The sequence below is a fragment of the Urocitellus parryii genome, chromosome 11 (genome assembly GCF_045843805.1).
Source record: "Urocitellus parryii isolate mUroPar1 chromosome 11, mUroPar1.hap1, whole genome shotgun sequence".
In the NCBI taxonomy this organism is placed as follows: Eukaryota; Metazoa; Chordata; class Mammalia; order Rodentia; family Sciuridae; genus Urocitellus; species Urocitellus parryii.
The window spans coordinates 62147661-62175085 of NC_135541.1; the positions used below are offsets into that span (position 1 = coordinate 62147661).

The window sequence follows — 27425 nt, forward strand, 5'->3', positions numbered from 1 at the left end:
CTTGCGCTGTTAAAGAAAGGAAAATGTGGATATCTTCTGGAACATCTAACTTTCAAAATTTTACTTTTTCAGTTCTCCAGAAGTATTGTACATTGTGCACTAAACTTGCAAATAGCTATATTCAGAGAAGTATTTGTTCTTTTTAGTTTTTGTCATTTAAAATGAAAAGAAACACAGTAAATAATTTGCTGTTACTTTTCTAGATGTTGCACGAGGCAGCAATAAGTCTATGGCTTTTTATTTTAAAGCACTCCTTGCTAAAGAATAGAAGTAATTACAATTCCTATATACCGTACAGTAGTGACACACTATAAATTATGTGAACTTAACTACTATTTAAATTCAAGAGGTCTTTTTAGATTATTCTAATTCTTATATAGGACCATGTGTTTCCATATTTCTTTCTTGGTTTCCTCTCCATTTATTTACTTATTTATTTTTTGTGCTTTGTTCCCTTTGTTGGCAGGGAGGGATGTTGTGCTATTATATCCATTGCTCATACCTCCTTTTATTTTAAGCATCTAGCTTTTATTTTCTCATTGTTTTAAAAAGTGTATTTGTATTTTGAAAAACTTACATCCCCATTTCACACTTACTTGTGAAATCATATCACATTTATTCCCTTTTGTTTTCACTTGGCTTTATGCCAGTTTCTGCTAAAACGTATCCTCCAGGACCTTATACCCAAACTGTTTCCTTCTAGCAAAAATCAATTTCAGAAATTTTTCATGACTTATGAAAAATTCACAATAAATTTGCTCATCAGATAGCATTAGAAATACTGTTGTTTTTGTTCATTTTAATTTGTTTATAAACAGGCACATGTATAATATGTGACTTTGGTACTTGCCCAGATAACCTTTGCACCAACAATGCATGTATATAAGGCATTCTTTGTTGTTGACCAACTGTTACAAATTGCATATATGTGTATTTAAAAGAAGTTCCAGGATCTTGGAGGATAAAGGAGAGTAAGCAGTTTGGGATTTTGCATCCTATGGGTAGTATCTGTTTTTCATTTGGGTACCCTCTTTTTTCAAATTTCCATTGTACATGATAATGATGCCATGTTAGATACGAGATATATTTAATGAGAATGACAATAGCTTTACTATTGACTAATCATTACTAATAAATAAGTGTGAGATTGTTCAAAATGAAATAGTGTGTCACTTCAGATACAGAGTATGTAGGCTACAGTTAGTTTGGGTAAATTCTTGTCTTGTGTATCTGTGTAGTCCTCCACTGAGATGTCAGTGGATCATGTACTTGTGTGTTTGGTCTATAGAAAAGTAAATGTATCATTATGAATTAATTAGTAGAGCCTCTTAAGACAAGTTTCAGTATATGGCATGTGATAAAGATTGCTGATTTCATTAATTTTATTATTTTTATATTCTGGTTGATAGACTTGGCTGATTCAACATATCTATCCTTTGGGTTTTCATAAAAATCATTATGTAGGAATTGTCTTTTGTTTTAAAATTTTATATCTTACATGATTCGTTAATCATCCAAAGTTATTTTTTTATTATTACATTTGGATGTTATTTCCCAGTTTTCACCAGAGCTGTAAATTGAAGACAATTCATATCCATTTTCTTTTCCTTTCAAATAAATGATAGTAGTTATATCACAAGTAAATTAAGATTTCTCTGTATGATATTTTTCTCAGTAACTACACTGTCATTTTAATAAAATGTATCAAATGAATAAAATTAATTGATTTATTTTAGTAAACTCTTCCTTTCCTTAGGAATAAAAACACAGCTGTGTATAAATATATTCTGAGAATTCACAACACTGATGATTTCTCTTACCATTTTTCTACCATGCCCTTTTATTAATGATTCTAAGCAGGTATATTTTTGCTCTTCACTGTAGAACCATTTTAGGACAGGTGGTTTATAAACAAGTATTGTTTCCAAGACAGCAACACTGAATCTCTCCTGTGTACCAGATGTAGTCAGAATCACACATTATAGAAAAAGTATGTTTCCTGAAAGTGGTTAAATTTAAGACCAAATTGGTTAGGGGAAGTTGTGACTTAACGTAGAAATTTATATGCTGTTTCTGTGGCACAAATGTTTGTGTGATATGTTTCTCCCAAAGGTATTTAAAAAGTTCAAATTTAATCCTAACAAATAATTATAATTTAAAAAAATAAATCAAGAACACTTAATATAATACTACACTTTCTTTGAGTAATCAGTTTGGAGATGTAGTATTAGCACACCCTAATGCATTTTAGCATGGGAAGAGGGAGAAACATAGGCATCAGTCTAGTCATTTTTATGAAGTTCAGGCAACATACTTCAAAGCCTACATACATTTAAAATAGTACTTTATGGTTTCTAGTTATTAGAGCACTATTTACCAACAAGGATCTTATATAGCACCCTTCCTAAGTATATAATCCACTTCTTTAAATTTGTAGGGGTTTTGTTTCTTTTATTTTTTTTTCAACCTCATATAACTATACTAATCAGGTTTGTTTTATGAAAGCATTTACCTTTTATGGGGTCTGTGGAGTCAAGGTATTTGCTTTGAATGCTTGGTATGATTGTCGTTGCATGCTGGCTTGCTTTCTGTGTAAATTAATGAAAGTGGAAAATGTCATAATAAGCTAACCATAATTCTTTCTTCCTTTTTCTCCTTGCCTACTGTGCTTGCTTTTCCCTTGTATGTATTTTGCTTACTTTTTTTATAGACTTAGTAGTACAAGTTTGATATATCTGTGATATAGAAAATTCAGTAAGAATTTTGTAATATAAAGTCTATATACCTAAATACATAATTTTACTAATCCTTAATGGGTAAGAAGGTACTAGCTTACCTCACCCTTCACAATCCCTATTGGGGCTGAGGGGAGATTGATAATATTCCTGAAAAGGAGGCATCTTTCTTATGTTTATGATTAATTTTTCTAGGAGTAGAAGATAATAGAAAAACAATTGAAATATGTACTGAGGTACATAATTATGTATTTCTTATATAAATATCTTTGAATAAAATGTTACCATATCATTATTTATTAAATTTGATCTAAAATTCAAAATCAAAATGGCATTTTATAAATGTATTTTCCTGTTGTTGTATAATTTTAGTCATTTTAATAATTGAGTTCACGTAAGATAAATGGGGATGGTACACCTGTGCATGCATTTATGTCGATAGCGTACATATGTAAAGAAAATCTTAATAAGAATGCTGAGTGACTTTGGAGAGGCAAGAGTATGTATAGCTTGCATTAGTGAAGAGTTTCATTATTTATTCAGGTACACTAAGTGAAGCAACATGCCAGCATATTTGTATTGCCTCCTTAATCTACTAAAATGATTGATCCATGTTCTCTTATGTAACTTTAGAATCTTTCTCCTGCTAGGTTTTCCTGTGTGTGTTTCTCTTTATCCAAAGTAGTACAACAACTTATTCTTCCTATATTTAGCATCTATTACGAATTCAGTCTTAGACTAATAGTCAATTTATTTTAATCTTCTTTCTTTTTTCCTTGCACCTTTTTTTATTTTTCTTCCGATGCTTAAAATAGAAGTGGAGCAAAAAGGTAAATAACGTATACAGTCTGAACCCCAGCTCCCTGTTATGTGCCTTATGGATGTTAACCTCCTCCCTCCCCTCTCCCACGACCTTCCTACATTAAAATAATCAGCAGGATCTCATAAATGCACCTCATAAAGAAGTCGACTGTTTACAATGAAATTATGTGACTGCTAAATCTGGTGATGGGGTAAAAGTTCTGAAGTCGGCGAGGGGCAGCTGCCCTTTCTCTGTTTCTTTTTGTCTCTTTTCCCAACACCCTTGGATATTTTCTTGTTATTGAAGTGTCATCTTGCCTGGCTTCCAGAACCCTCTCATAGCATGCCATGGTTACAGGGTCTCCTGGTCGTTCATCACTGCTTTCCTTATATTTACTTTTCTCTGCTCCTAATTGCATTTTCCGAATATTTATGTTCCTTAAGTCAAAGCACCTTTAACTTTTGTAAAAGTTCTAAATAAGTCTTCACAATGGGTTTTCTGTTTTATTTCTCTTATTTTGTAGTTTTACTTTGGGGGGCTTATAGGTGGGCAAGGGGTTGGAGAGTATAATGTTTGGAATAAAATATTTGATGCATAAGCTCAAAGTTTTAAACCATTTATTACCAAATTATAAGGCAAAAACCCACCCAAAACTTAAATTCTCAGTTCAATTATGAATGATCTTACACATAGGTTTGTGTTTGTGAAAATAAACCCTGACCACTTTGTGGGATGGTATTCGATTATGGTCACTTCAGAAAAGAATGGTAGTGCTTGTTTTAAGTTTAAAGTTTGGTAAAATTAAATGCTAATAAAACAAATTTTTCTTTTTTGTTTTGTGATCAATAGAACTTTGTGATTACCTGTGTAATTTTTTTTTTTAACTTGGCTTAATTCTTGTCTTTTCTCTGTGACTGTTAGTTTTTGTGTGCCCTGGGACCTTGAAAGCAATTGTGGACTCCCCATGTATATATGAAGCTGAACAAAAGGCAGGTGCTTGGTGCAAGGACCCTCTTCAGGCTGCAGATAAAATTTATTTCATGCCCTGGACTCCCTACCGCACTGATACTTTAATAGAGTATGCTTCTTTAGAAGATTTCCAAAACAGTCGCCAAACAACAACATATAAACTTCCAAATCGAGTAGATGGTACTGGATTTGTGGTATATGATGGTGCTGTCTTCTTTAACAAAGAAAGAACAAGGAATATTGTGAAATTTGACTTGAGGACTAGAATTAAGAGCGGAGAGGCCATAATTAACTATGCCAACTACCATGATACCTCTCCATACCGATGGGGAGGAAAGACGGATATCGACCTAGCAGTTGATGAGAATGGCTTGTGGGTCATTTATGCCACTGAACAGAACAATGGAATGATAGTCATTAGTCAGCTGAATCCATACACTCTTCGATTTGAAGCAACCTGGGAGACTGTATATGACAAACGTGCCGCATCAAATGCTTTTATGATATGTGGAGTCCTTTATGTGGTCAGGTCAGTTTATCAAGACAATGAAAGTGAAACAGGCAAGAATGCAATCGATTACATCTACAACACCCGATTAAACCGAGGAGAATATGTAGATGTTCCCTTTCCCAACCAGTACCAGTACATTGCTGCGGTGGATTACAATCCAAGAGACAACCAACTCTACGTGTGGAACAATAACTTTATTTTACGATACTCTCTGGAGTTTGGTCCACCTGATCCTGCCCAAGGTAAGAATGCTTACTTGTTAATGCTTATGTTTTTCATAAGCAACTTACTAGTAAAAGACTTATTATTAATTTTCTCCTTTATTTTCTTCCCCTCCTCATAGTTAAAGCAAAGAATATGAGGAGGTATATTTGGTTCAATTTTCTTTTCTGAGTTTCTTCACTTAAATGTTGGCTTTATGAGATTGTAGCATCATTACTCAGTTTAGTTTTTCATTGCTGAAAATACAGTACCAGCTACAAACCTGTTAGCTTCTTTTTTCCCTCACCTGGCTTCTGAATTGATGATACTCTGTGTGCAGACCTTTTAACTTCTTGGCGCCAGTGGTTAAAGGAAATGTGTGTTAGGAAGTCCCAGAGGAGCGACTAGGTTTGATGTACAATGCCAGGTGTAAGTGTTCTGAAGTTTTGGAGTCTTGTTCTCTGGATGGGAGAGGCAGTCCTCAAACGTCTTTCTAGTTCATCATGTAAAATTACACATTTTTATTTCCTGATACATTAGGACAGTTTAAAATCAATATTTTTATGACTGTCACACATGGACTAAGCATTAAGTGATCTCAAGTGATGATTTATAATGAGAGATCTGTTAGCATTTTTTGATTTGTGTTCTCTTTGGGTGTCTTTGTGGACAAGCATTACTTAACAAATTAATGCTACATTTTTGGAAATATATTTTGGCAGATCAAGTGAATTCATTTCTATGAGAAAGATTTTTGAGTATAAAATAAATGAATTCTTTATTAAAAGAAGATTACCTCATACTTAAGATAAAAGAGTAACCTGTTAATGTATTATTATGAACCTTGCACTAATTATGTCTTTTCTACTTGAACATTGATATTTGTGCATTTAAGATGTGAATTAAATTTCCATTTACTGACTTAAATGGAGTTTTCAAATTAAGTTGCTTCAAAATTTTAGAGACTGGAAGGTTTTGGAGTGACTAATCTTTTCAACAAGGTGAAACATTTTTTTTCTGTTAATGCAATATGCATAAATGTATTCATCTACAAACTTATATCCATTCATTTAAGATATGCTATTAATAAGTTCTAAATATTGTCATACTGCTAGGACCTCAAAACAAGTTACAGCTTTTTGTAATTGAGTTTCTAATTTGAGTATTTATAGAGCTCTAAGATGTGCATTTTGTTTATAAATAAGAGTAATAATGATGTATTGACTTAGTGTGTGGCACCCTTTTCTTAAAATCATGTAGACTTAGATTTTTTTCATTTAAGATATTAGTAGTAATGTCCATTGTTAAAGTTTCAGTCATTTAATCTTCTTTTAGAGCATGGAATGTTTATTGACAGTAGCTGTGAGTCATTTTTAAAAAATTTATACATATCTGTTTCCTCTTGAAAGCAATTTGGTTTGCTTCAAGTATTTCAGTTTTGTTTTGTTTTCCCTAAAAGCTACTCCAGTGCTTCTCCTTTATCCTACAGGTTTCTCAAAGGCAAACTTGAGACATTGACAGACTTTAGGCATGGGCCATAATCGTATTGATCCTTGTGTTAACCTTTTTGTAATCCACATTACTCTGACAACTGTTACATTTTTCTTGGGTGGCAGTAAATCTTTTCACCTTGTTAGGAGAAGAAAAGCAAAGAAAAGGCTTTAGCAACCGCAAATTCCTAATCAGGCAACACCCAAAGGATTGTGAATAAAGTTTAGTGTAGATTCAGTTCAACCAAGAGTCATTACTTGTCACAACTTTCTTCATCCTTACAAGGATGAGTAACCATGTCTTTCTCCACATGTGGCATGTATTCTAGTCAATACGTTGATGCATTTGAGATGAAAACATCTTTGATAATTTAGATGCTTTTTTGGAAAGAGCAGTTGCAACCTTTGAAAATGAGTAGCTTAGACATGTGTAGGAAGTTTGTATTACCACAATAGTGTTTTATCATCCAAAATAACCATAGTTAAGTATTCCCAGAATGTAAAAATTCATATTGACCCCTTATTAAACCCTAAGTAATAAAGAATTTTATCTGACCTAAATTTCTCATGCTGATGTTTGACCCATATTCTTATTTTCTCCTTCCTTATAGTTTTTCTTCATAGGCTTTTAGAGATTCCGGTCTCTGTCTTGCAGGATGTGGGTTATCTATATGCCCATAGGTGGGACTGTGCAGGACTGTTCTGGCCCGTAGATTTAGGTCAAATCAATAAGCCACTGTCAGCTTTCCGGAAGCAAGATCTAAGAAACTCAAAAGACAGAACAGTCAGAAATTAGGTCTTTGCCATCAGTAAAGCACTGATTCACTTAATTTGGTTAAAATTCACACCTAAAAGTCTTCTAGAGGTGGATTATGCTACCATGTATGTGGTCAAGATGTAAGTGCTATATGAAGTATCTATTTCTTTCCTTCTTCATTACGTTCTCTTTGCTGTGTATCCATTTCAGTGTTTTCTCCACTTTTAGTCCAAACCTTTTTATGCCTGACAGTACAAGCATAATTATTTGTATCCTGATATTTTTAAAGTTGATTTTTAGCTTTATTTTGTCTTTTTATAGTTCATTTCCTTCATTTCACTAAAACTCTGATTTCCTTTCTCTCTCTCTCTAAAGTGAGCTTGGGAAAAACCCTATCTAGTCCTATTTTAACTCTTCCATTTGTTAATTTGAATTGCTTCTTATTTACTTACGTCTTTCTACAAATTGGATATCCCCAATATTATTAACAAAACATTGTATCTTTTCTTGAGTTTTGGCAGTTGTGGAATATTTGTTTCAGACTGTGAAGTAAAATGTTCCCCTGATATGAGGGAGGATTTTCAGCAAGGGAGCCAGTTTTATTACTTAGGAAATGGTCAACATTTTCTCATGCTCATTTTTTGCCTTACTAGGCTACAGACTCACTCTAGCTGGAATTCATTCAATGAGTGAGCAATGGGTGAGTTGTTGGACCCTGGTAAAGGGAATATTAACTTAGCAGAAATGGGTATTTCCTCCAAGTCTTTGGTACAGAAAGAAGCTTGTAATAAATAACAAGCTCTTGGTAAATACTACCATAGTAAATTGAGCCATTCTATATGTTTGTTGAAATCTTCATGGGCAAGTAAATAAATGTGTTCATTAGCACTGTGTCTCAGGTATCAGTAGTCAAATGACAAAGGGTGGCCAGAATGCTGAGTCAGTTCATACGAATGCTTGATATGGTATTATGATAAACAGCCTTGTACAAAAGGATTTGGATTTGAGTTATAATGCTATTGTGAAATGTCATGTTTCCTGCTACTCACAGGATATTCTTGAGCTTTAAACCTTTTGCCATGTAAATTTCATAAATTGATTGCTCGAGTTTTTAAATTATCTTCTCTCAAATATTATATCTATAATTTATATATTATATAATTATTGTTATTTTGGAGATTTACACAAAATCGTGTAAAAAAATAAGGGTAAGTTTCTTTGACAGATGCCATACATTTTTCAGAGTCTATGAAAATCTTTTACTTAGAAACATAAGATTGAAGAATTTAAGAGGACTGTCATGTGACCATAAACAATTCATTTAATTTCCCCATCACTCACTTTCCACATCTGTGAAAGGAAGATAATTTTGTGTCTATTTCATGGGGGTGTGGTAGGGATTAAATAAGGTGATCTGTTGATCCATTAATGGTGATTGGCACAGCATCTGGCACATAAATGCTGAATAAGTGTAAACTTTTATCATTGCCAGATGCCCTTCTGGGACTTTTTTTTCCACCTGTGGAAGCTGCATTTCTAGCTTAAAACATTTTTAAAAAAATTTCTTTCCTTTGAGTATTACTAAATTCCAATCTTGGAAAATTCTAGAATACTAGCTTTGCCTCTAAAGGGTTTAGTTTTGTCATTTAAAGATTACTTTGATGAAATCCCAATATTTTATTCATTTACTTTTGAAGACTGTGTTGATTCCTTTCAGTCTTCTTTTCATGGTCAAAAGGTGAAAATCTATCGACCTAAGGAATGCATGGAAACATGGCTGTAGGATGTTGCATGACATTTTTTGCTTTTAATGGAGATCATTTTATTATCTGCCTTGACTCAGTTATTATGAGTCTTTACTGATGGTGATCCAACAAACCACTGCTCTGCATATTTCAGTGACTAAATGTATACTAATTAGTACAGTGTCGAGGAATACATAGATGGTATAACACTAAACCATTTTGTTCTGCCCTTTTCTCTTTTTGCTCTGGTTCCTGTTTCCCCTTTAAGACTTGATTCCGTAGCAGTGATTTGACGCTTCTGCAAAAGATTGTGATGCTTTTGACAAATGTTAATTGAGAAAGCACTGAAAGCCTAGCTGCATTGTAATCAAAAGAAAATTACAGAGGTTTAACAAGATGTCAGGGAAGTGCTTTACAGAAAGATAGACAGGTTTGAATAGGTTTCTGCAGCAGCTGGCTGGGCATGATGCTTGAGTGATGTAAACAGGCATCTTTCATATGGTCAATAAATTATGCCCTGGAAATGAAACATGTGCTTAAGAAGTTTCTCTTGAGATAGAAGGGAAAAGGAAGACAATGTGTATTTATTGATAACAGGAAGTTCATCAGTAAAGAGCTGGAAAAATGTACAAACTACTTTTTCTGGTAAACTTAGTATACTTCCAATTGTGTCAGAATTAAATAATATTTGTGGATCACAGTTTAAAGTACTAAATATATTAGTGATAATAGGAACTTTTCTAATAAGTTGTATTATTGTATCTTGTTTCTCATTCATTACATGAAACAATGAATGTTTTATAAGATGATTTTTAAATAGCTATTTTTAGCTTTTTGTACTCTTAATTTAAAATTAAGGGGCTGGGGATGTGGCTCAAGCGGTAGCGTGCTCGCTTGGCATGCGTGCGGCCCAGGTTCGATCCTCAGCACCACATACCAACAAAGATGTTGTGTCCGCCGAGAACTAAAAAATAAATATTAAAAAAAAATAATAAAAAATAAAAATAAAATTAAGTACGTATTGGTAAAACTTTAGTGTGATCTCATTTAACAGAATTTAAATGGTAGTATCAAATTTTTGCTGACAGATTTTTGTTTTCATTTAAATTAATTAAATGATAATTAATGGAGAAAACATTGAACTCCATTGTTTTTTAACCTGGCTGACTTAACTGTTTGAAAGTAATGTCAAAAGGCGAAAAACAGCCTTTACTAAAAAAGAAATGTTCTCCTTTGAAATTGTGTAGCTGTAGTTCCTTTTATATTCTCTTTTAAGGGTCCATAAGATTTAGAGGGTTGGTTTCAAATTAGCTATGATTTGATCTAACCTTTTATCTTGATGTCACATTATCACTTCTGACCGGAAGTAGCTGCTGCTTCATACCTACCTTGCAAAAGTAAAGAAGCCAAAGCCTGAGATATTTCCTTACTAAAACAGCACAAGCATGCCAAGCTTATCTTCTGTTTGAATCTAATCAGGCATGCTCAAAAAATCTCTCAAGCAAGAATGGCTGCTGGGTGAAAAGATGTCACAGTATTTATTTCTCTGCAAGATATAGAGTGGATGACTTTAAATCTTTTTTTATTGTCTTAACTACATATAATTGTCAGACATTTGTCGATATTTTGAATTTGTTTATAGAGTGCAAGTTTATATAAGAATAGAAATTTTCCCACATTATAAACTACCCTTCATTTCCTGTTAGATGGTATATTATGAAGTTATACTTGGAACTGCACTATCAAATATCTCAATGAGAAGTAAACCTAGCACCAAGTCTTACAAGCAAAGCTATAGTAAAATCCAGGTTACCACCTTTTAGCGAACAATATGAAAAAATTGAAATAAATGAACGGATTTCTTCTTCTTCTTCCACCTTACTGATGTTGTCAGTAATTCTGTTGGTTGTGCTGGGGACATATGGACGGGTAGGGTTGTGTTCATGTTTGTGTGTGTGTGTGTGTGTGTGTGTGTGTGGGTGTGTGTATGCGCGCGCACGTGCACATTCACACATGCCTGCCTGTGTACAAGTGCAAGGGTGTGTTGGAGATTAATACACTCATCTTTTTTCCATAGTGCCTACCACAGCTGTGACAATAACTTCTTCAGCTGAGCTGTTCAAAACCACAGTATCAACCACAAGCACTACTTCACAGAAAGGCCCCATGAGCACAACTGTAGCTGGATCCCAGGAAGGAAGCAAGGGAACAAAACCACCTCCAGCAGTTTCTACAACCAAAATTCCTCCTGTAACAAATATTTTTCCCCTGCCAGAGAGATTCTGCGAAGCATTAGACGCGAGGGGGATAAAGTGGCCTCAGACACAAAGGGGAATGATGGTTGAGCGCCCGTGTCCCAAGGGAACAAGAGGTATTTCCTGTAAAACAGCGTGCATAAAATGTTTCTAAAGTTAGTAAGTAGATTTCAAATTGTACTAAAGTGATTTTATTTGAAGGAAGAGATATTTACAGTAGCTGATTTTATTTTTTTTCTGTTACTTTAGTAATATAGCATTTATAGATAACTTTAGTATTTTGATACCGTAAACATCAGTTATCAATTGGCTCTGCCTCTCAAAACCCAGGTCAAGCTTTGCCTAAGGACCCTAGTGAAGCCCTGTGCAGCTGCCTTTCTCATAAGCATTACTTTGGACAAGTCCCAAGAAAACAAAGGGCTTTTTGTTTGCTTGCTGTAAATGTCTGATATTTCTATTGCTAAGTTTATATTTACTGCTTATAATTGGCATTATACTCTGCTTTTTGTCAGTTATTGTCAACTTCTCCCATTAGTGTTTATTCAAAATTTAACACACAGACTAGGATCATCATAGCCGATTTCCCGAATGCATGCAGAAAAATGGTTTCAATTTCCCTGTTGTTTTCTACATCTGTTGTAGGAACTGCTTCATATCTCTGCATGGTTTCCACTGGAACATGGAACCCTAAGGGCCCCGATCTTAGCAACTGTACCTCACACTGGGTAAATCAGCTGGCTCAGAAGGTGGGTTGGAACGTTTTAATATGATACACATTGGTGATTTAGGGCTTTGACTTCTAACATAAATAATTTAGTTATGTATGTTAAAACCAGCTTCATTGCTCTTTGTTCAGTAAAAAATCAAAAATTTATGTATCACTATGTGTGTAAACTACTGAAAGTTACATATATTTGGAGGTATTATGCTTTTTGTGCTGAGCCTTTTAACGAGTATGCCCTTGTTTAATTCCATTCATATTTAGTTTGTTCTCTTTCTTTTGATGTTCACAAGACAAATAATGCATTCGCCTAATAAATCAATATTATTAGGTTTGCAGCTGAATTCACAGAATGCAAACAGATGTTTATATTACATATTATTATGATACAGGAAGTAAAAATGGCTTTCAAAGGTATTGAGACCAGTAACCTGAAATGCTACAGTGTAAGGCAGTGCCCTTTCATTTTCTGCTTCTCCACCCATCTTTCTGAATTATAAACACTAGATAATGAACCTCAGTATCACACTGATTACCTTCCTCTTTAAATTCCAGATCATTGGAATGAAGAAGATTTTTAAATAACAAGTTAAAATGGTTACAGTGCAATGAGAGCTGGTTGAAATTTTTCTACTTTTGTTTCTTTTAAGTGTCTGGTTAATAATTTCTTTTGTGTGTTGAGGATCTAAAAGGCTTTAATCTTCTGAGATGAAGAGAAAGTTATTGGTTTCAATTATTTGCAGATATAGACTTTTTAATTTTTTTTTTAAACCACAACAGAGGTACTCAAGGAGAACTAGAAGCCACAACAGAACAGAAAGTATTACTGAGATCATATAAATTGTCATTTCAGATCAGAAGTGGAGAAAATGCTGCTAGTCTTGCCAATGAACTGGCTAAACATACCAAAGGGCCAGTGTTTGCAGGGGATGTGAGTTCTTCAGTGAGATTGATGGAGCAGTTGGTGGACATCCTTGATGCACAGCTGCAAGAACTGAAACCTAGTGAAAAGGATTCAGCTGGACGGAGTTATAACAAGGTAGGAAAAACTCTTCTGCTATTTTAAACTAAGACATTTTGTATGGCAGCTCTCTACGCTCCAGTTTACTGCCAAACTTCTTGCTCCCTTGACACACACTTAGGAACAAAACTTCTAATTTTGGTTTATTTCCCATGGAATAATTATAGTTGAGAAAAGAGCATCAACCACCCTCCAAAAAAGTGTGAATAATATGAATTACCTAAGAGATTTTAGTTGGTTGCAAACTGCATCTCTCTGATTGTGGTCAATACATTTCTTTTTTCCTTAAGAATGCATTATTTGCACTTGGAGAAATTGTATGTTATACAGTTGATATACTTTGTATGCCAATACATGCAACTCTTATGGTTGCAGCAAAATTGTGACTCAGGAACATTAGTCACTGAAATACTCCTTTCAATGGCAGCTTTTGGGTGAAGGATAGGTTTCCCTCTGCAGGATAATTTTATATCATTGCTCTAACAAATTTCATAGTTACTTTAGGTTCATTTCAACCCCAAATCTGTGGCTATCGTGGTTCTATAAGGTTAAAAAATAATGAACCTTTTTTTGACCACATTATATATTTTCTCGCTGTCTTTCTCTCTCTCTCTTTTTTTTAAATTGTCAACATGCTTTGCATTAGTATAATTAACAAAATGCAGCTAAATATTATAAACAAGCACTTTTGACAACTAGTGTGGACCATCCAGAGGACTACCGTAACATGAACTCTGGAACACCAGCTTAAGTTTTGAGGATTCTTCTTTCCTCATTTCAACAGATAAAATCTAACCTCTGATTTTCTTTTCTTTTACCTAAAAGCTCCAAAAACGAGAGAAGACATGCAGGGCTTACCTTAAGGTATCTCTCCTGTGCTGTCACCCTGCTTTCTCCCTTCTTCAGCTACCTGCCACGCTTTATCATCTTGCTGCATGATCCAATGTATTTCAGTCTTTGATAATTATATAATGTGCCCCATATCAGCTGTACAAATGTTGGCTTTTCACAGGTATATTATTCTCAGAATAAGCAAATAATTTATTTTAATGATTTTTGCTGTTTTTCCATTCATCCAAAAGTATAAGAATTTTAATGAAACATCCTCTGAATTGGAAAGTAATCATACAGTCTTTTTGTTTTGTTTTGTTTTTCTTTTGTTTTGTTTTCATTTCTGTGGACTAAAAAAAAAAAACAACAACTTGAGTGAAACAGCTATGATATATTCTTGGCAGTTTATCATATCAAAGACTGTGTAGTCATAATGTATGTGCATGAAAAAGTCACTGCTTTCTTATCTTTGTGGTGTACTCTTAAAATAAGCTTTGTCTCAAAATTTTTAGGGGTCATTTCTAGAATTATGTTGATAATGGAGATTGGTTACTAACAGTGAAACATAAATAATGTGACAGTGACATCAGTATATGTTATGTATTGGCTTTTATCAGGCTAGAGCCATTGCTTGGCTCAGAATACTTCTGTACTCCAGGTGGTTTTCCTTCTTGGTATATTTAAGTACCCAAGTAAAAGGAAGCAGGCTGAGGCTTACAGTGGAATTAAGCTTTCCTAGTTCTGTGTGATAGATCAATGTGATGCCAAATTGTGTTTGGTTTGATCTGTAAATTCTAGAAGTTCCTTTTCAGGGGAATTTTAGAAGTTTCTTTTCAGAGTTATTTTCTGACCTCATTCTTATGGGGACCATTACCATGGCAAATAAGACCTTGAAGAGCCAATCCATATATCATGATGGAAAAAAATAATAATAATTTTTGTAGTTTCATAACAAAAAGGTCATTTAAAAGTCATAACTCCACTAATTTTAGTTTGCAAGATCTAGAAGAAAAGAATGCATCTCACTAGTTAGTAAAAGACATTGTTGGATCTGCAAACTTTACAAGAACAGGTGGGTGGGAGAGCCTGTTTTTGCCTAGTGAAGTTCTGAGAGTCCCATTTTAGCCTGTCTAATGGGGGCAAAGAAATAACTGCTGAATTCTATATGATTTTTCAAACTCAGGTGTTCGGTTCAACTTTAAGTTATTAGTTAATGTTTGAAATGTAATAATGGGTCTGTTGCCAGGACATTTATCCCAGTGGAAGAAGAATATCTCCCCCACCCCTTCTGTAGCAGGAAAAGACTATTTCTGGAATATGATTAGGCTAATGATCATTTTGATCCCTCTAGAAAAGTACAAATGTAATAAATAAGGAGTGTTTCAAATTAATAAAGCATGCCATCAGGGAGTTACATGTATACTTAGTAAATTTCAGTATGACCTTAATTTCTGACCAGTGTGATTTCCAGTGTGTCTCAAATGAGCTTCTCTGTTCAGATAAGACTAATAAAACTCCTTAAATTACAAATCAGAAGCTGACTTATACTATGCAAATGAAGCGGGCTCCTACTTTGTGACAGAAGATTCATTTGTAACTTAGATTAGAGGCTCCAGTCTGTATTTCTTGGTGACTAATGAATCTGGCCTCAGCAGACCAATTTCTGTTCCACTCTAGTTAATGGCTGCTGCAGTATCAGTGTGAGCATTTTGACTATTCTATCTCCCATTAGAGAAAGAAAAAACTCTTTAACGCCACTTGGAAGTATATTCCACCTGCCAGGAAGGTCGTGGTGGCTCACAAGGCAGACAGAACGAGGGTATTAAGATGGATTAAGCTAATTAATCTTATTCTGACAGTAGCCTCAAACAACTTTTCCCCCTCCTCATTTCAATGCAGTACCTCAAACTAGCATTTTTCATCGTTGTTCTTTATATAATGTAGGTTCTTTTTCTTCTGTGATTATACCAATAGATCAAAACCTTGCATTTGGGGGCTTAACAACACATTATGAGTAGGTAAATGGAAGAGTAAATAAATTTAGTCATTTCAGCTATCTAAGGCATATTTAGGGCACAGGTAACAGCAAGTGTCAGTATAAGAGTCTACCTTCAATTGATTAGCTGTCTGGTTTATATTTCTATTGTTATTTTGCATGGTAATAACTTAAACCTACATATGAATATTAATACCTTGGATGTTTATGATGGCTTTATTTGTGCTTTTCTGTTTTCCTTAAATTATCAGTAAAGGCTTTAAATATTTTGCTTGCTTTCCTGATTCTTTTAAAAGCAGACCATTGTCTATGAATTAAGGTATTTTTTAGCTGGATAGGGAATTGGAAGAGTGAAAATATTTTCAGTTATCTTATAATATTTAAAACCACCTTGCTTTTTTTTTCTTAAATGATATAAAGTAGACAAAATCTGATAAAGCAAAATTTTAGCCAATATTTTAGTTCACGTTTAACAAAACTGTATGGCTGAAGTTTAAAGCATAACTATTAGTCTACTCCAGAGAGTAATAATCCATGTTTTCCATTTAGAACATTTTAGTCTCAGATTATAGAGTTACTTTGTTCAATGTGAACACATATGCGAGAGTCATGTCTCAGGTTAGCCGTTGCTGCTGATTGTTAATGTTTCTCTTCAACAATTGAGATAGGATTGTATAAACAGAGATGCATCACTATTCTACACACTCTTTATAATCAGGTAGAAATCTGCTAATCTTCAGTTAGTCCTATTTTGAAATGGCCAGGTGTGTTTCAGCTTGATCAGATAGAAATTGTTCAAGTGTACTTCCATCTTGAAATAAGAGTATATCGTCACAACAGATAAATATTACAATTGTCACTAGTCAGTGATTGGAAATCGCCTTGGTTCCAGAAGCAGTCAAAACTAATGATAGTTTTCTAATGGATGCAGGCAATTGTTGACACAGTGGACAACCTTCTGAGACCTGAAGCTTTGGAATCCTGGAAACACATGAACTCCTCTGAACAAGCACACACTGCAACAATGTTACTGGACACATTGGAAGAAGGTGCTTTTGTCCTAGCTGACAATCTCTTGGAACCAACCAGGGTCTCCATGCCCACAGAAAACATTGGTAAGTGGATTTATTGCCAGGTTTCAGTTTTATTTGGAACATATACATTTAAGAGAATGATATTTTCATTCTGAGCCTTTTATTTCCCAGTGTCAAACTTCTCTTTTGTTATTTGTCTGTTAGCAAAAGAAATTATTGATCATACTATAATAAAATTAATGCAAAAGTCAAAATCTACCCTGTGTTTTTTAAAAGTTGGTTTTATGGTTATGTTTATGTTTTTCCCTTGAAAAAATCATTAAAGGAAAAAGTGTAATAGCACTTAAATGCCTTTATATGGATTGCTTAAGTAAGGAAAGTGCTTGCTATGAAACTGGTGATTTTTCCCCCCATTTTATATAATATGTTCCAAATGAATTTAAATTACTTTATAGAATGTGTTCTCCCAGTCAAATATTTTAGCTCACATAACCTAAGCAAAATATATTAAAAACAACTGCTTTCAGGTAAAAATGGTCAATGAACTACATCTCCCATAATGCAGAATGTCCTTGTTTTATAGGTTTCAAAGAGCTACAGATAGTTTTAAAGCATAATTTAGAACTTAAATACTGCCAATGAGAGATCGGAATTCTTGACACAAATAACATTTTCTTAATTTAGTTTTAACCATTTAGAATTATTGATAATTTGATGAGTATATCCCTTAGGAAGGTAAAAAGTTTCTCAAGCATAAATATTAAAACAAACAAAAAACCCAGAAGGGACACACACTACTCTTTCTCCCCCAAGAAGTGCTAACTTCATTAGCAGACTTCATTAAGTCTTCCTCTCTGGGCTACCATGTCTTATTGCCTGTCTGTGCTTATTTATTTCATAGGAATTTCTATTAAAAAATATAGAGGAGAAATGTAATAGAAAAAGTAGACAAATTTTGACAGTTTGATTTGAATTTAGAACTTTATTTTAAATAAGTGAAATTTTCAAAAGAAATGAAATATTAAAATCACTTGTTCATGAGGGTGGGAATGATAAATCACTTAAAAACATATAGGTGATTCTATGACCAGTGTGATTCTGCAATCTGTACAATTAGAAAAATGAGAAATGATACCCCAATGATACAAATGTATGAATTGCCAAGAGCATTGTAATGTCATGTAGATAATCAAAAAAGTAAAAATAAAAATAAAAACCTTCAAAGTAAATGAAGTCAAGATAATTTGGTCCATTATGATCTGGAATACGTAGTTATGAGAAAAGGGATATTTTAGCAGAGCCTTAGTAGAAAATAAAACTCCCCTTCTTTGTCAAAAACTTTCATTGTTTTTAAGGGTTAATTTAAATTACTGATCTAATAAAATTCCTAAGATAAAGATTGAAGAATACTTTTCAAAGGTTTCCAGTGACTTGTAAGGACAGCAGGATGTAGACTTGATTATCTTAGAGATAAGTCATGGAAAATATTACTGGACATGCATATTATGACCTCAATTTGTTTTCTTAAATCTTTTGAAAGTTATTTTTAAAAAAGCTAGAAATAGAAAAAAGAATGAAACTGAACTAAAGTTTTCCTTTTCTGCTTTTGACCAGTGTGCATTAAAATTTGAGGGGAAGGTTGAAGTTCTAGTTAGTCTTTCAGATGTGTGACACATTGTTATATGTCTCAGTTTGAGATATACTCCAAAAAATGAAATATAATTTTCTAAAGGATTATTCTTCTTGTTAATTTTTAATTTTATGAAACATTATGTGTAGAGATTGTTCTAGAATGTAGTATACATTTTACTGACATCCCTCAAATAATGCCTAGAATTTACTGTTCTTATGATAACTACTCAAAAATTATTAATATGAAAGTGATTTTACATATTCTAATAAAGTTCCTAGAACTTTTATTTCCTAGAACTTGCATTGTTGCTTTTGATATAAAAACCCAAATAGGCTATTAATTCCCTTGTGTCCTCACTCTCTTGAAGCCCTTATTTAAATTTAGGGCTTGGCTATAATATTTTAAATTATTAAACAATTTGATTTCACCCCTACTAATTTCTCTTTAAATCCTTAGCGTGGTTTACCCTTATAATACATGACCTCATAAAAGTGGCATAATTGTATCTGATGGTGACATTTTATAGTCTCACTTTGAAATATAATAAGGATATTAAAATCTCTACAGTTTGATGAGTTTTTTCAAAAAAATATAAACCTATATAATCATCAACATGGTTAACATTTTTATTACTCCCAAAATCAGCTCCTTCATCAGCCCAGGATGGGCTGTCTGTCATCTGCTTTCTGTAACCATGGTTTAGTTTTTTCTAAGATGTTCAGTTGGATGGAGTTGTATAGTGTGAACTCTTGGATCTTGCATCTTTTATGCAGAATAATACCCTTAAGATTTTTTCATGTAGAGGGAGTGTCAGTAGTTCAGTCTCTTATATTCCTGGGTGTTATTCTATTACAAAGACACAACACCCCAGCATGTTCATTCAACTTTTTAAGTGTTTGATTTATTTCCACTATTTTGCTGCTGTTTCCCCCAATAATCTCCATCAGCAACATATGAAAGTTCCACTTGTTCTTCTTATTCACCACCAATTTTAGCAGCCTTTTATCTTAGCCATTATAGTGGCTTGTAGTAATAACTCATTGTGGGTTTACTTTACATTTTTACGATGTAAACTAATTTTTCATTAATAACTTCTTTTTCTGTGTTTATTGGCAATTAAACATATATGTTTCAAATTTAATGATGTAATGATGTGACTATTCAGTTCTTTTGCTCATTTTTAGTTGGGTTTGTCTTAGTGAATTATAAGGATTCTCTATATGTTTTTAGTATAAATGTTTTGCCAGATAACATGTATTCTGAATGTTTTCCTCTGAATATAACTTTTCTTTTTAATTTTTTATTATCTTGTGAAGAGCAAAAGTTTCTAATTTTGATCAAAAATTTTTATTACCTGCTTTCAACAACATGTAGCTAATACGGTTTCATTTATTCTTCTCACTATTTTATTGTTTTACAGCAAATATTAGCTTCCTATCATTGTGAAAAACTTATTTTGTATCCCATATCATTTCAAAAGCCACAGTACTGTTATCACATTGAAAAAAATGAGCAAAAATAGGTTCAAATAATGACAAAATATGTTTATGTTTACTTGACTTTTGTAAATGTGTTGATCCCTGCTTTGTTTGAATTAGATTTCAAACAAGTTCATGTAATATATAGAGATTGAGTCTCTTTTAACTAAAACACTGGATTTTTTCTTTTTCTTTTATTTTTTTAACACTTTTTTATTTTTGTAAAATAAATCAGGTAGGTGAGTTGTCCTGTAGAATTTCCCACATTCTAGATTTGGCTTATTTCATTCCCAGAATACCATGTAACTATGCTTGGTATACCCATAATCAGAAGTAGAGTCCTGTGTGTATGTGAGTAGGAATTGAAGCAGGGGTGCTTTACTACTGAGTTATTTGCCTTCCCAGTCCTTTTCACACACACACACACACACACACACACACACACACACATTTTTTTTTTTAAATTTTGAAACAGGATTTCTAAATTTCTCAGACTAGACTCGAGCTTATGATCCTCCAGCTTTAGCTGGAACTAAGCTTTAGCTGGAACTAAGGTGTGAGTAGCAGGAACTATAGGTGTGCATCTATATCTGCCCTGCCCTGCAGATCTAGATCTAGAGTCTTTTTAAAAATATTTTTTTAGTTGTTGATGGACCTTTATTTTATTTATTTATATGTGGTTATGAGAATCGAATTCAGTGCCTCACACATGTTAGGCAAGTGCTCCGGCACTGAGCTACAAACCCAGCCCTAGATCTAGAGTCTTAATTAGGCAAGGTTTAAGTATTTTCTCCTCTGGAACTTTCTAGGGCATCATATCATGAGACACTTAACACTTGTTTCTGCTTGTGACTATAAAATCAATTAGATAGTTAAGGTGTTAGTGGCCTGATCTGTCTGTTGTAAAATTTCCTTTCACTTATTTTCAGAATGGTCTTAGTAGCTAGGGTGATTGGAAATCCCACAGTCACAGAGCTCACAACAACAGACTTACTCTTCATGCTGTGCAGCTTGTTGAGGATGGGCTCTGGCCCTGCTTCCTGTTGTCTTCTATCCAACTCCATGATGCTTTCACCTTGGAGCCCAGGTCAACAGAGCAGCTCCTACTAAGACCCTGCAGGTCTCCTGACAGAGGTCAGCTCCTGGGTACTGTTCCGTTTTCATCTCATTGAACCCAGTACTCTCTGATGAATTGGAGAAAAACATGACAGAGAAATATATTAAAATTCTGTCTGCAGTGTTAGCTGTGAGACTCTGAATGGCTCTCCTATGAACCAAGTGTATTCACTTCCAGAAATCTGTTGAATAAGGCATGTATTATTTCAGTAGTACAGATAGCATAGATACTATGGTACATCTGTGCACCACCTGAGCCACATCATGGTATTTTACCATATTTATTTCACATTTTTTTGAAAAACTATAATCATAGATAATGTAGAAGTTCTCTGGTTTCCTCATTTCTGATCAGATAAAAAGGGGGTGAATTATCATCCTTACTTTATTTTCTAGCACTGTTAAGCTTCTTATGTATGTATTTATGGTTTCACTGTGTTGCCCAGGCTGGCCTCCTAACTCCTGGCCTCAAGAAGTCCTCCTGTTGCAGCCTACCAGTATTTTTTTTTTTTTTAATTTTGCACTATAGATGTGTATGTATAGTAACTTCCCCCAAGTTTTTCATTGATTTCACACTATAAATATGATTGTATAATTTTTTATTACCACTTTTTAATTTATACATGCTATGTATATACATATGTATATATCTATTTTTTTATTTGGTGTAAGAATACATCAAAATTATTGTATTGATAGATATTTCAGTGGCTTCTATTTCTGCACTGAAACAAGGAAAATTGCAGTGAAATTTTAAAATATCTTGTTAATATGTGTGCCTTTGGAAACATACGTACACACATTCTGAGATAGAATTTTTGAGTGATAAAGCATGCCCATTTTTGCTTTACTAAATAATGCCAAATTGTTCTCTAACCTTTTTTTTTTTTAACAAATTTACATTCTCACTAGTAGGTAGTAGCAATAAGGCATTACAATATTTTCCTAACATTTCATCGTTGACATAAATTTGGTTAATCTAATGAGTTTGAATTGATCCCATTAGTTTATTAATTTGCAGTTCCCCTGATTACTTAATGCTTTTGATTCTTTCTTAATGTGTTTATTTGCCTGTTTTGGTGTCTCTCCTGTGAATTCATCGTCTACAACCTTTTATTTTTCTATTTCTTTGTACTTCTATGCATTCTGGACACTAATTCTTTGAGGATTATATAGTCTTAAAAACACTTCTCTGTCTGCTTTCTTTTAACTTTTCATAAGGTGTCTTACTGCATAATACTGAAGTCATATTTATTAATCTGTTTTTTATGGTTGGTATTTTGGTATCTTATTTAAGAAATTTTCCCTTGGGCATCTGTTTTGCCTTTTTACGTTTGTCTTTAATACACTTTTTATTTGGATACAAAGTAGGTCACTGATTTGGTTTTGTAAATGAATAACCAGTGTTTTCTACACATGTGTTAGTGCCTATTCATTCTTTTCCCCACAGATTTCTAATGATATCTCTGTCATATGCCACGTTTCTATACATGTCAACTTGTTTGACGAGTCTATCATTTGCTGCTTTTGCTTCGTATTGTTTTGTTTTCAATATTGCTAGTATTTCTTGAGTATTTCAGCCTTGCTCCTTGAGGAAAAGCCTTGGCTGCTTTTTGGTTTGTGTCTTCCATGTGAATATTAGAGTCAGTTTGTGATGTTACACACATACACCAATCCCCTCCCACAGAGAATCTTAGAGGAATTTTTATTAGAAGTAGATTTACTTTGTAGATTCTTTTCCAAAGAAATAACAGATTGATCTGCTGAGTTTGCTCAGTTAAGACAATTACATAATTTTGTTTTCATCTTTCCATAAAGTTAAGTATTTTTCTCATTAATATCTTGTGCCTTTTTTAAAAATTAATTTTTTCCCCCAAAACTTATACTTGTTGTTTTTGTTACAAATAATGGATCTTTTTTGAATTACATATTCTAGTTGTTTGACACTTGATATGTGGAACACAACTGATTTTGCTGATTGCAGCCTTGCTAAATTCTTCTTATTTTGATAGTTGGTGTACTCTGTCATGATTACTACATAGTTAATTATGTTTACTATAAATAATAACCACTTTTTTGTAGTCTTTATGTCTTTTGTGTTTGATGAATTACCATTTTAGATAAAGTTCTCTAGTATAATGCTAAATAAATCCTGTTGATAGGGATCATTCTGACTTTAAAAGGAATGTGCATTCGCTGTAGGTTTTGAATCGATAACCTTTATCTGACAACAAAACCTTGGTCAACGTGTTTTTCTTTTAATCCTATTATTTTGTAAAGACTTTTTATATTAAATGAGTGTTAAAATTTACTGAATTCTTTCTACTTATAATTTTTCTTTAATTTCTAACTAGATGATATAATTGTACATTTTCTAATGTATTAATTTCTGTGTGTTGAGTTAAAACAATTTTTTTGAGATATTATCAAGTGTATGTCTATTTTATAAAAGATTTTTAACTGTCATTATCCTATTGTTTCATTTCTTGTGTTGTTTTATTTATTTATTATAGAGATCTTTTGAAATGAATTGGAACACATTCTTTTTCTGTTTTCTGAAACAGAAAATCTTGTTTAAACCCCAGTGTATACTTAGTTGATTTTATCTAATTGCTATAAAGTATTTTAAAGTGTCTTTATTTTAATTTTTTTTGAAAATTTCACTTTCCCACAAAACGGCAATTATTGATTGATACAAATTGTTATAAAGTTGATTAATGCATACTCTTATGGCTTAAATATACCTACTTAAGTTCTGTACTAATGATCCTGTTATTTTTGAAAATTCAAACATTTTTTTCTTTACTATGGACATAATTTTTGAACTTTAGTAATTTGTTGAACAAAATTAACTCTTTGTACACGTATCCCTGTGCACTGGTCCTTCTTTCCTCTTTTCTCTGTTTTGAGACAGTGTCTCTCCATGTTACCTACCCAGGCTGGTTTCAAGTTCCTAGGCTCAGGTGGTACTCCTGCCTCAGTCCAAGTGCAGGGCTTACATGCTAAATCTGTACATGTGTATATGTAGAATGGTTGAATGTTTTATGAAAAAAGAATTTCTTCTTTTAGTCTGTCATTTGTCTTGTTTTGAGGATGACTAAGAGTTATAACCCCTTTCAGTGTAAAAAGGAGGTAGTATATATTTAATTGATTGGTTTGGGTTTTTTTTGCTATAGAGGGAAGTGAGCCCAGGGGTGCTCTACCATTAAGGTACATTCCATTTTTTTTTTTTTTTTTTTTTGAGACAGTTGCCCACTAAGTTGCCCAGGCTGGTTGCAAAGAGCTCCTCTTTACTCAGCTACTCAATTTCCCCAGTAGCTGGGATTATAGGCTTGCACCACCAGGCCTGTCTAGACATATGTTTTTGTCATTCTTATTCTCTTTATATTCTCAGCCCACACACGTGGAATCTGATATGAGGAAAGGAGATCATCTACCTACCACATGTTTAATATTTCCAAACATGAGTCAGTAAAATAAGTACCTCAACCAGTTTCTGCAGCTGATAGAATTCTAGGCATTACATGATTCTCATTATGAAGTTGTAGTGTAGTGATTTGACATGTGGTTTAATTGCTTTTAAAAATCTTTTGAGTATCAGTGTTTCCAGATTTACAGCTAAACCTGTATGTTTACGAAACATTTGTGGAAGATTAACAACAACAAAAAAATTAGCATCCAAAAGTTTTAGTAGTTCAATAGAAGTACATGAGCTCATTCTTATAAAAAGAAAGGGAATGAGTGAGTTCATCAGATTTGTGTGTATGTATGTGTTTGCGTCTAGGCAAGAGTAGTTATCCAATGATATAGTTATTAAAGAAGATGAAAGTCAGAGGAAAAGATATAGACTGTAGTTTTGAATTATTATTTTAAAATGTTGCTTTTAAAAAGTTAAATATCAATATAAAGCATGGTGATGTTTAATATAACATTAAACAGCCAATATTTATGTTGATGGTAGTTACTATTAATTATATTTTTGAAATGAAGTAAAGCTTAACACCCTCATTGTTGATCAGATAAATGTTCTCAATCTTCAATGTTTTCTTTATGTGTTTTTCAGTTTGCTACTTCTTTTGAGGGTTTGAAGTTTTTTTTGTGTTTTTTTGTTTGTTTCTCTGTCCCCCCACCCCCCCACCTCCCGTTGCAAATTCTTACTTGGTGTTGTAGTACTAAAATAGCCACTGTGTAAATGACAAGGCATGACTGTATTCAAAGAAAAACTTTATTGATAAAAACTATAGATCCTATTTTGCCCAACCGGAAGTATGTAAGATTAACATCATGACAGTCATTTTCTCACAAACACTTTCTTTCCTGGCCTCGATACTTTCAAAAATAAGAAAAATATAGTATTGAAATCTTGATCTCTGTAATTTTATATCTTAAAATATATCATTTATGTAAATAAATAAATGTACGAACAAATATATACTTCTACCACTGCAAATGTGGTTATTGAAAAGTTATTTAACAAAGAGATGCAAAAATATCAATTCAAAATATTTTGTTTAACTTCATGATTTAAAAAAATTTTGAAAGTTTTTTTTACTATAAATTTATGCAGTGTTCACACTCATAGGATAAAAGTTTGGAATTGACTCATGACAAAAGCCATAAAAATATGAAGAAAATGTCAAAATGATTATACAAAATATTTCAGAAGGTTTTAAGATCTCTTGGAGTAATTTAGTATTTTTTATTTTAAAATCTAATAGTCAAGTTTTCCAAGTACTGTAAAAGGAAGTAGCTTCTGTGCAATTACCATTTGCCTCTTTTAATTTAAACTAAAGAATTCTCCTTTTTTTCCTCTCTTTTGTCCTTGGCCTCATCCAGTTCTGGAGGTTGCAGTCCTCAGTACAGAAGGCCAGGTCCAGGACTTTAAGTTTCCTCTGGGCATCAAGGGAGCAGGCAGCTCAATCCAACTCTCTGCCAATACTGTCAAACAAAACAGCAGGAATGGTAAGACAAACTTTTCTTTAAATTTGTTTCTTTTGTTGTTCAGTTAAACCTACTCTAAAATATTGATCTCTACATCATGTACAACTGCAAGAATGAGATCCTTATTAGAATGTTTTACTCTATGTATGTATAATTTGTCAAAATGCACTCTACTATCATATATTCCTAAAACAGAACGAATCAAAAAAGAGAAAGAAAAAAAATAAAAAAGAAAGAAAAAAAAATGTCATTTGACCCTGACTGTAACAAAAGTGTCTTAAAAATTTTTAAAGTATGTTTAAAATAATGCCCCATACATGTATTCTTAAATAAAGATTCTGTAAGGATTTTTTCAATGTATTCTCATTGTCTTATTTTATACATAAGCATATTTCCTAAAAGTCATATGATGGTTTCTACCTTCCTAGGGCTTGCAAAGTTGGTGTTCATCATTTACCGGAGTCTGGGACAGTTCCTTAGTACAGAGAATGCAACCATAAAACTGGGTGCGGACTTTATTGGTCGTAATAGCACCATCGCAGTGAACTCTCACGTCATTTCAGTTTCAATCAATAAGGAGTCCAGCCGTGTGTACCTGACTGATCCTGTGCTTTTTACCCTACCACACATTGATGTAAGTTAATGTATGCTAATGAAGCAGTGGAAGGTTATAAAACTAGAGAGGAAGGGAAGTAAAGCTGACATGCTGGGGGTGCAGAGAGGGAGAGGGAGACTATGGGAGGGACACAGGACCTTTCCATTTGAATTTCAAATGTTGGACTAGGTCAGAGACACAAGTTTATTTAAGTCTGTGAACATAAAATTAAATGAGCCTGGTTCAGTGATTATTAGAACTTAAGTGTATTCTTAATGAAAGCTAATTCAGTAATCAACAGGAAAATGTAAATGACTCTAATTTGTTTTCAAATGAAAATTAACTCTTACCTGAGCAGCAGGATAGCTGTGTGTTAACTCTTAGGACTCTGCTTTTGTAGAGTGGCAAATCATTGTTGTTGTTGTTTTTAAATTGGTTTTATTGATCATATTTGGCAGGGCTGTTATTAAGTATTGTGTTGCAAAAGTAGAAGACTGAGATGTGATTCCTCTGCTGTACCTCAAGTTGATATTTAAATACCTACTCTATGTTCCAAGTAGAGGGAATGAGTACCTACTGATAACCAAGTAGACT

General features: G+C 33.2%; 1 protein-coding gene across 5 annotated transcripts in view; it reads left to right on the plus strand.

Moving 5' to 3' along the window:
* Nucleotides 1–27425, plus strand: part of Adgrl2 (adhesion G protein-coupled receptor L2) — a 184023-nt gene that overhangs the window by 131084 nt on the left and 25514 nt on the right. For 4 of the 5 annotated variants that reach the window (XM_077791513.1, XM_077791515.1, XM_026405090.2 and 1 more), the window contains exons 5-12: nucleotides 4459–5259; nucleotides 11288–11581; nucleotides 12108–12211; nucleotides 13040–13225; nucleotides 14033–14071; nucleotides 16966–17149; nucleotides 26132–26257; nucleotides 26665–26870. In XM_077791513.1, the coding sequence (XP_077647639.1) occupies nucleotides 4459–5259; nucleotides 11288–11581; nucleotides 12108–12211; nucleotides 13040–13225; nucleotides 14033–14071; nucleotides 16966–17149; nucleotides 26132–26257; nucleotides 26665–26870 (1940 nt within the window). The remainder of the gene's footprint in view (nucleotides 1–4458; nucleotides 5260–11287; nucleotides 11582–12107; nucleotides 12212–13039; nucleotides 13226–14032; nucleotides 14072–16965; nucleotides 17150–26131; nucleotides 26258–26664; nucleotides 26871–27425) is intronic. The other variant, XM_026405091.2, reaches the window with a different exon arrangement.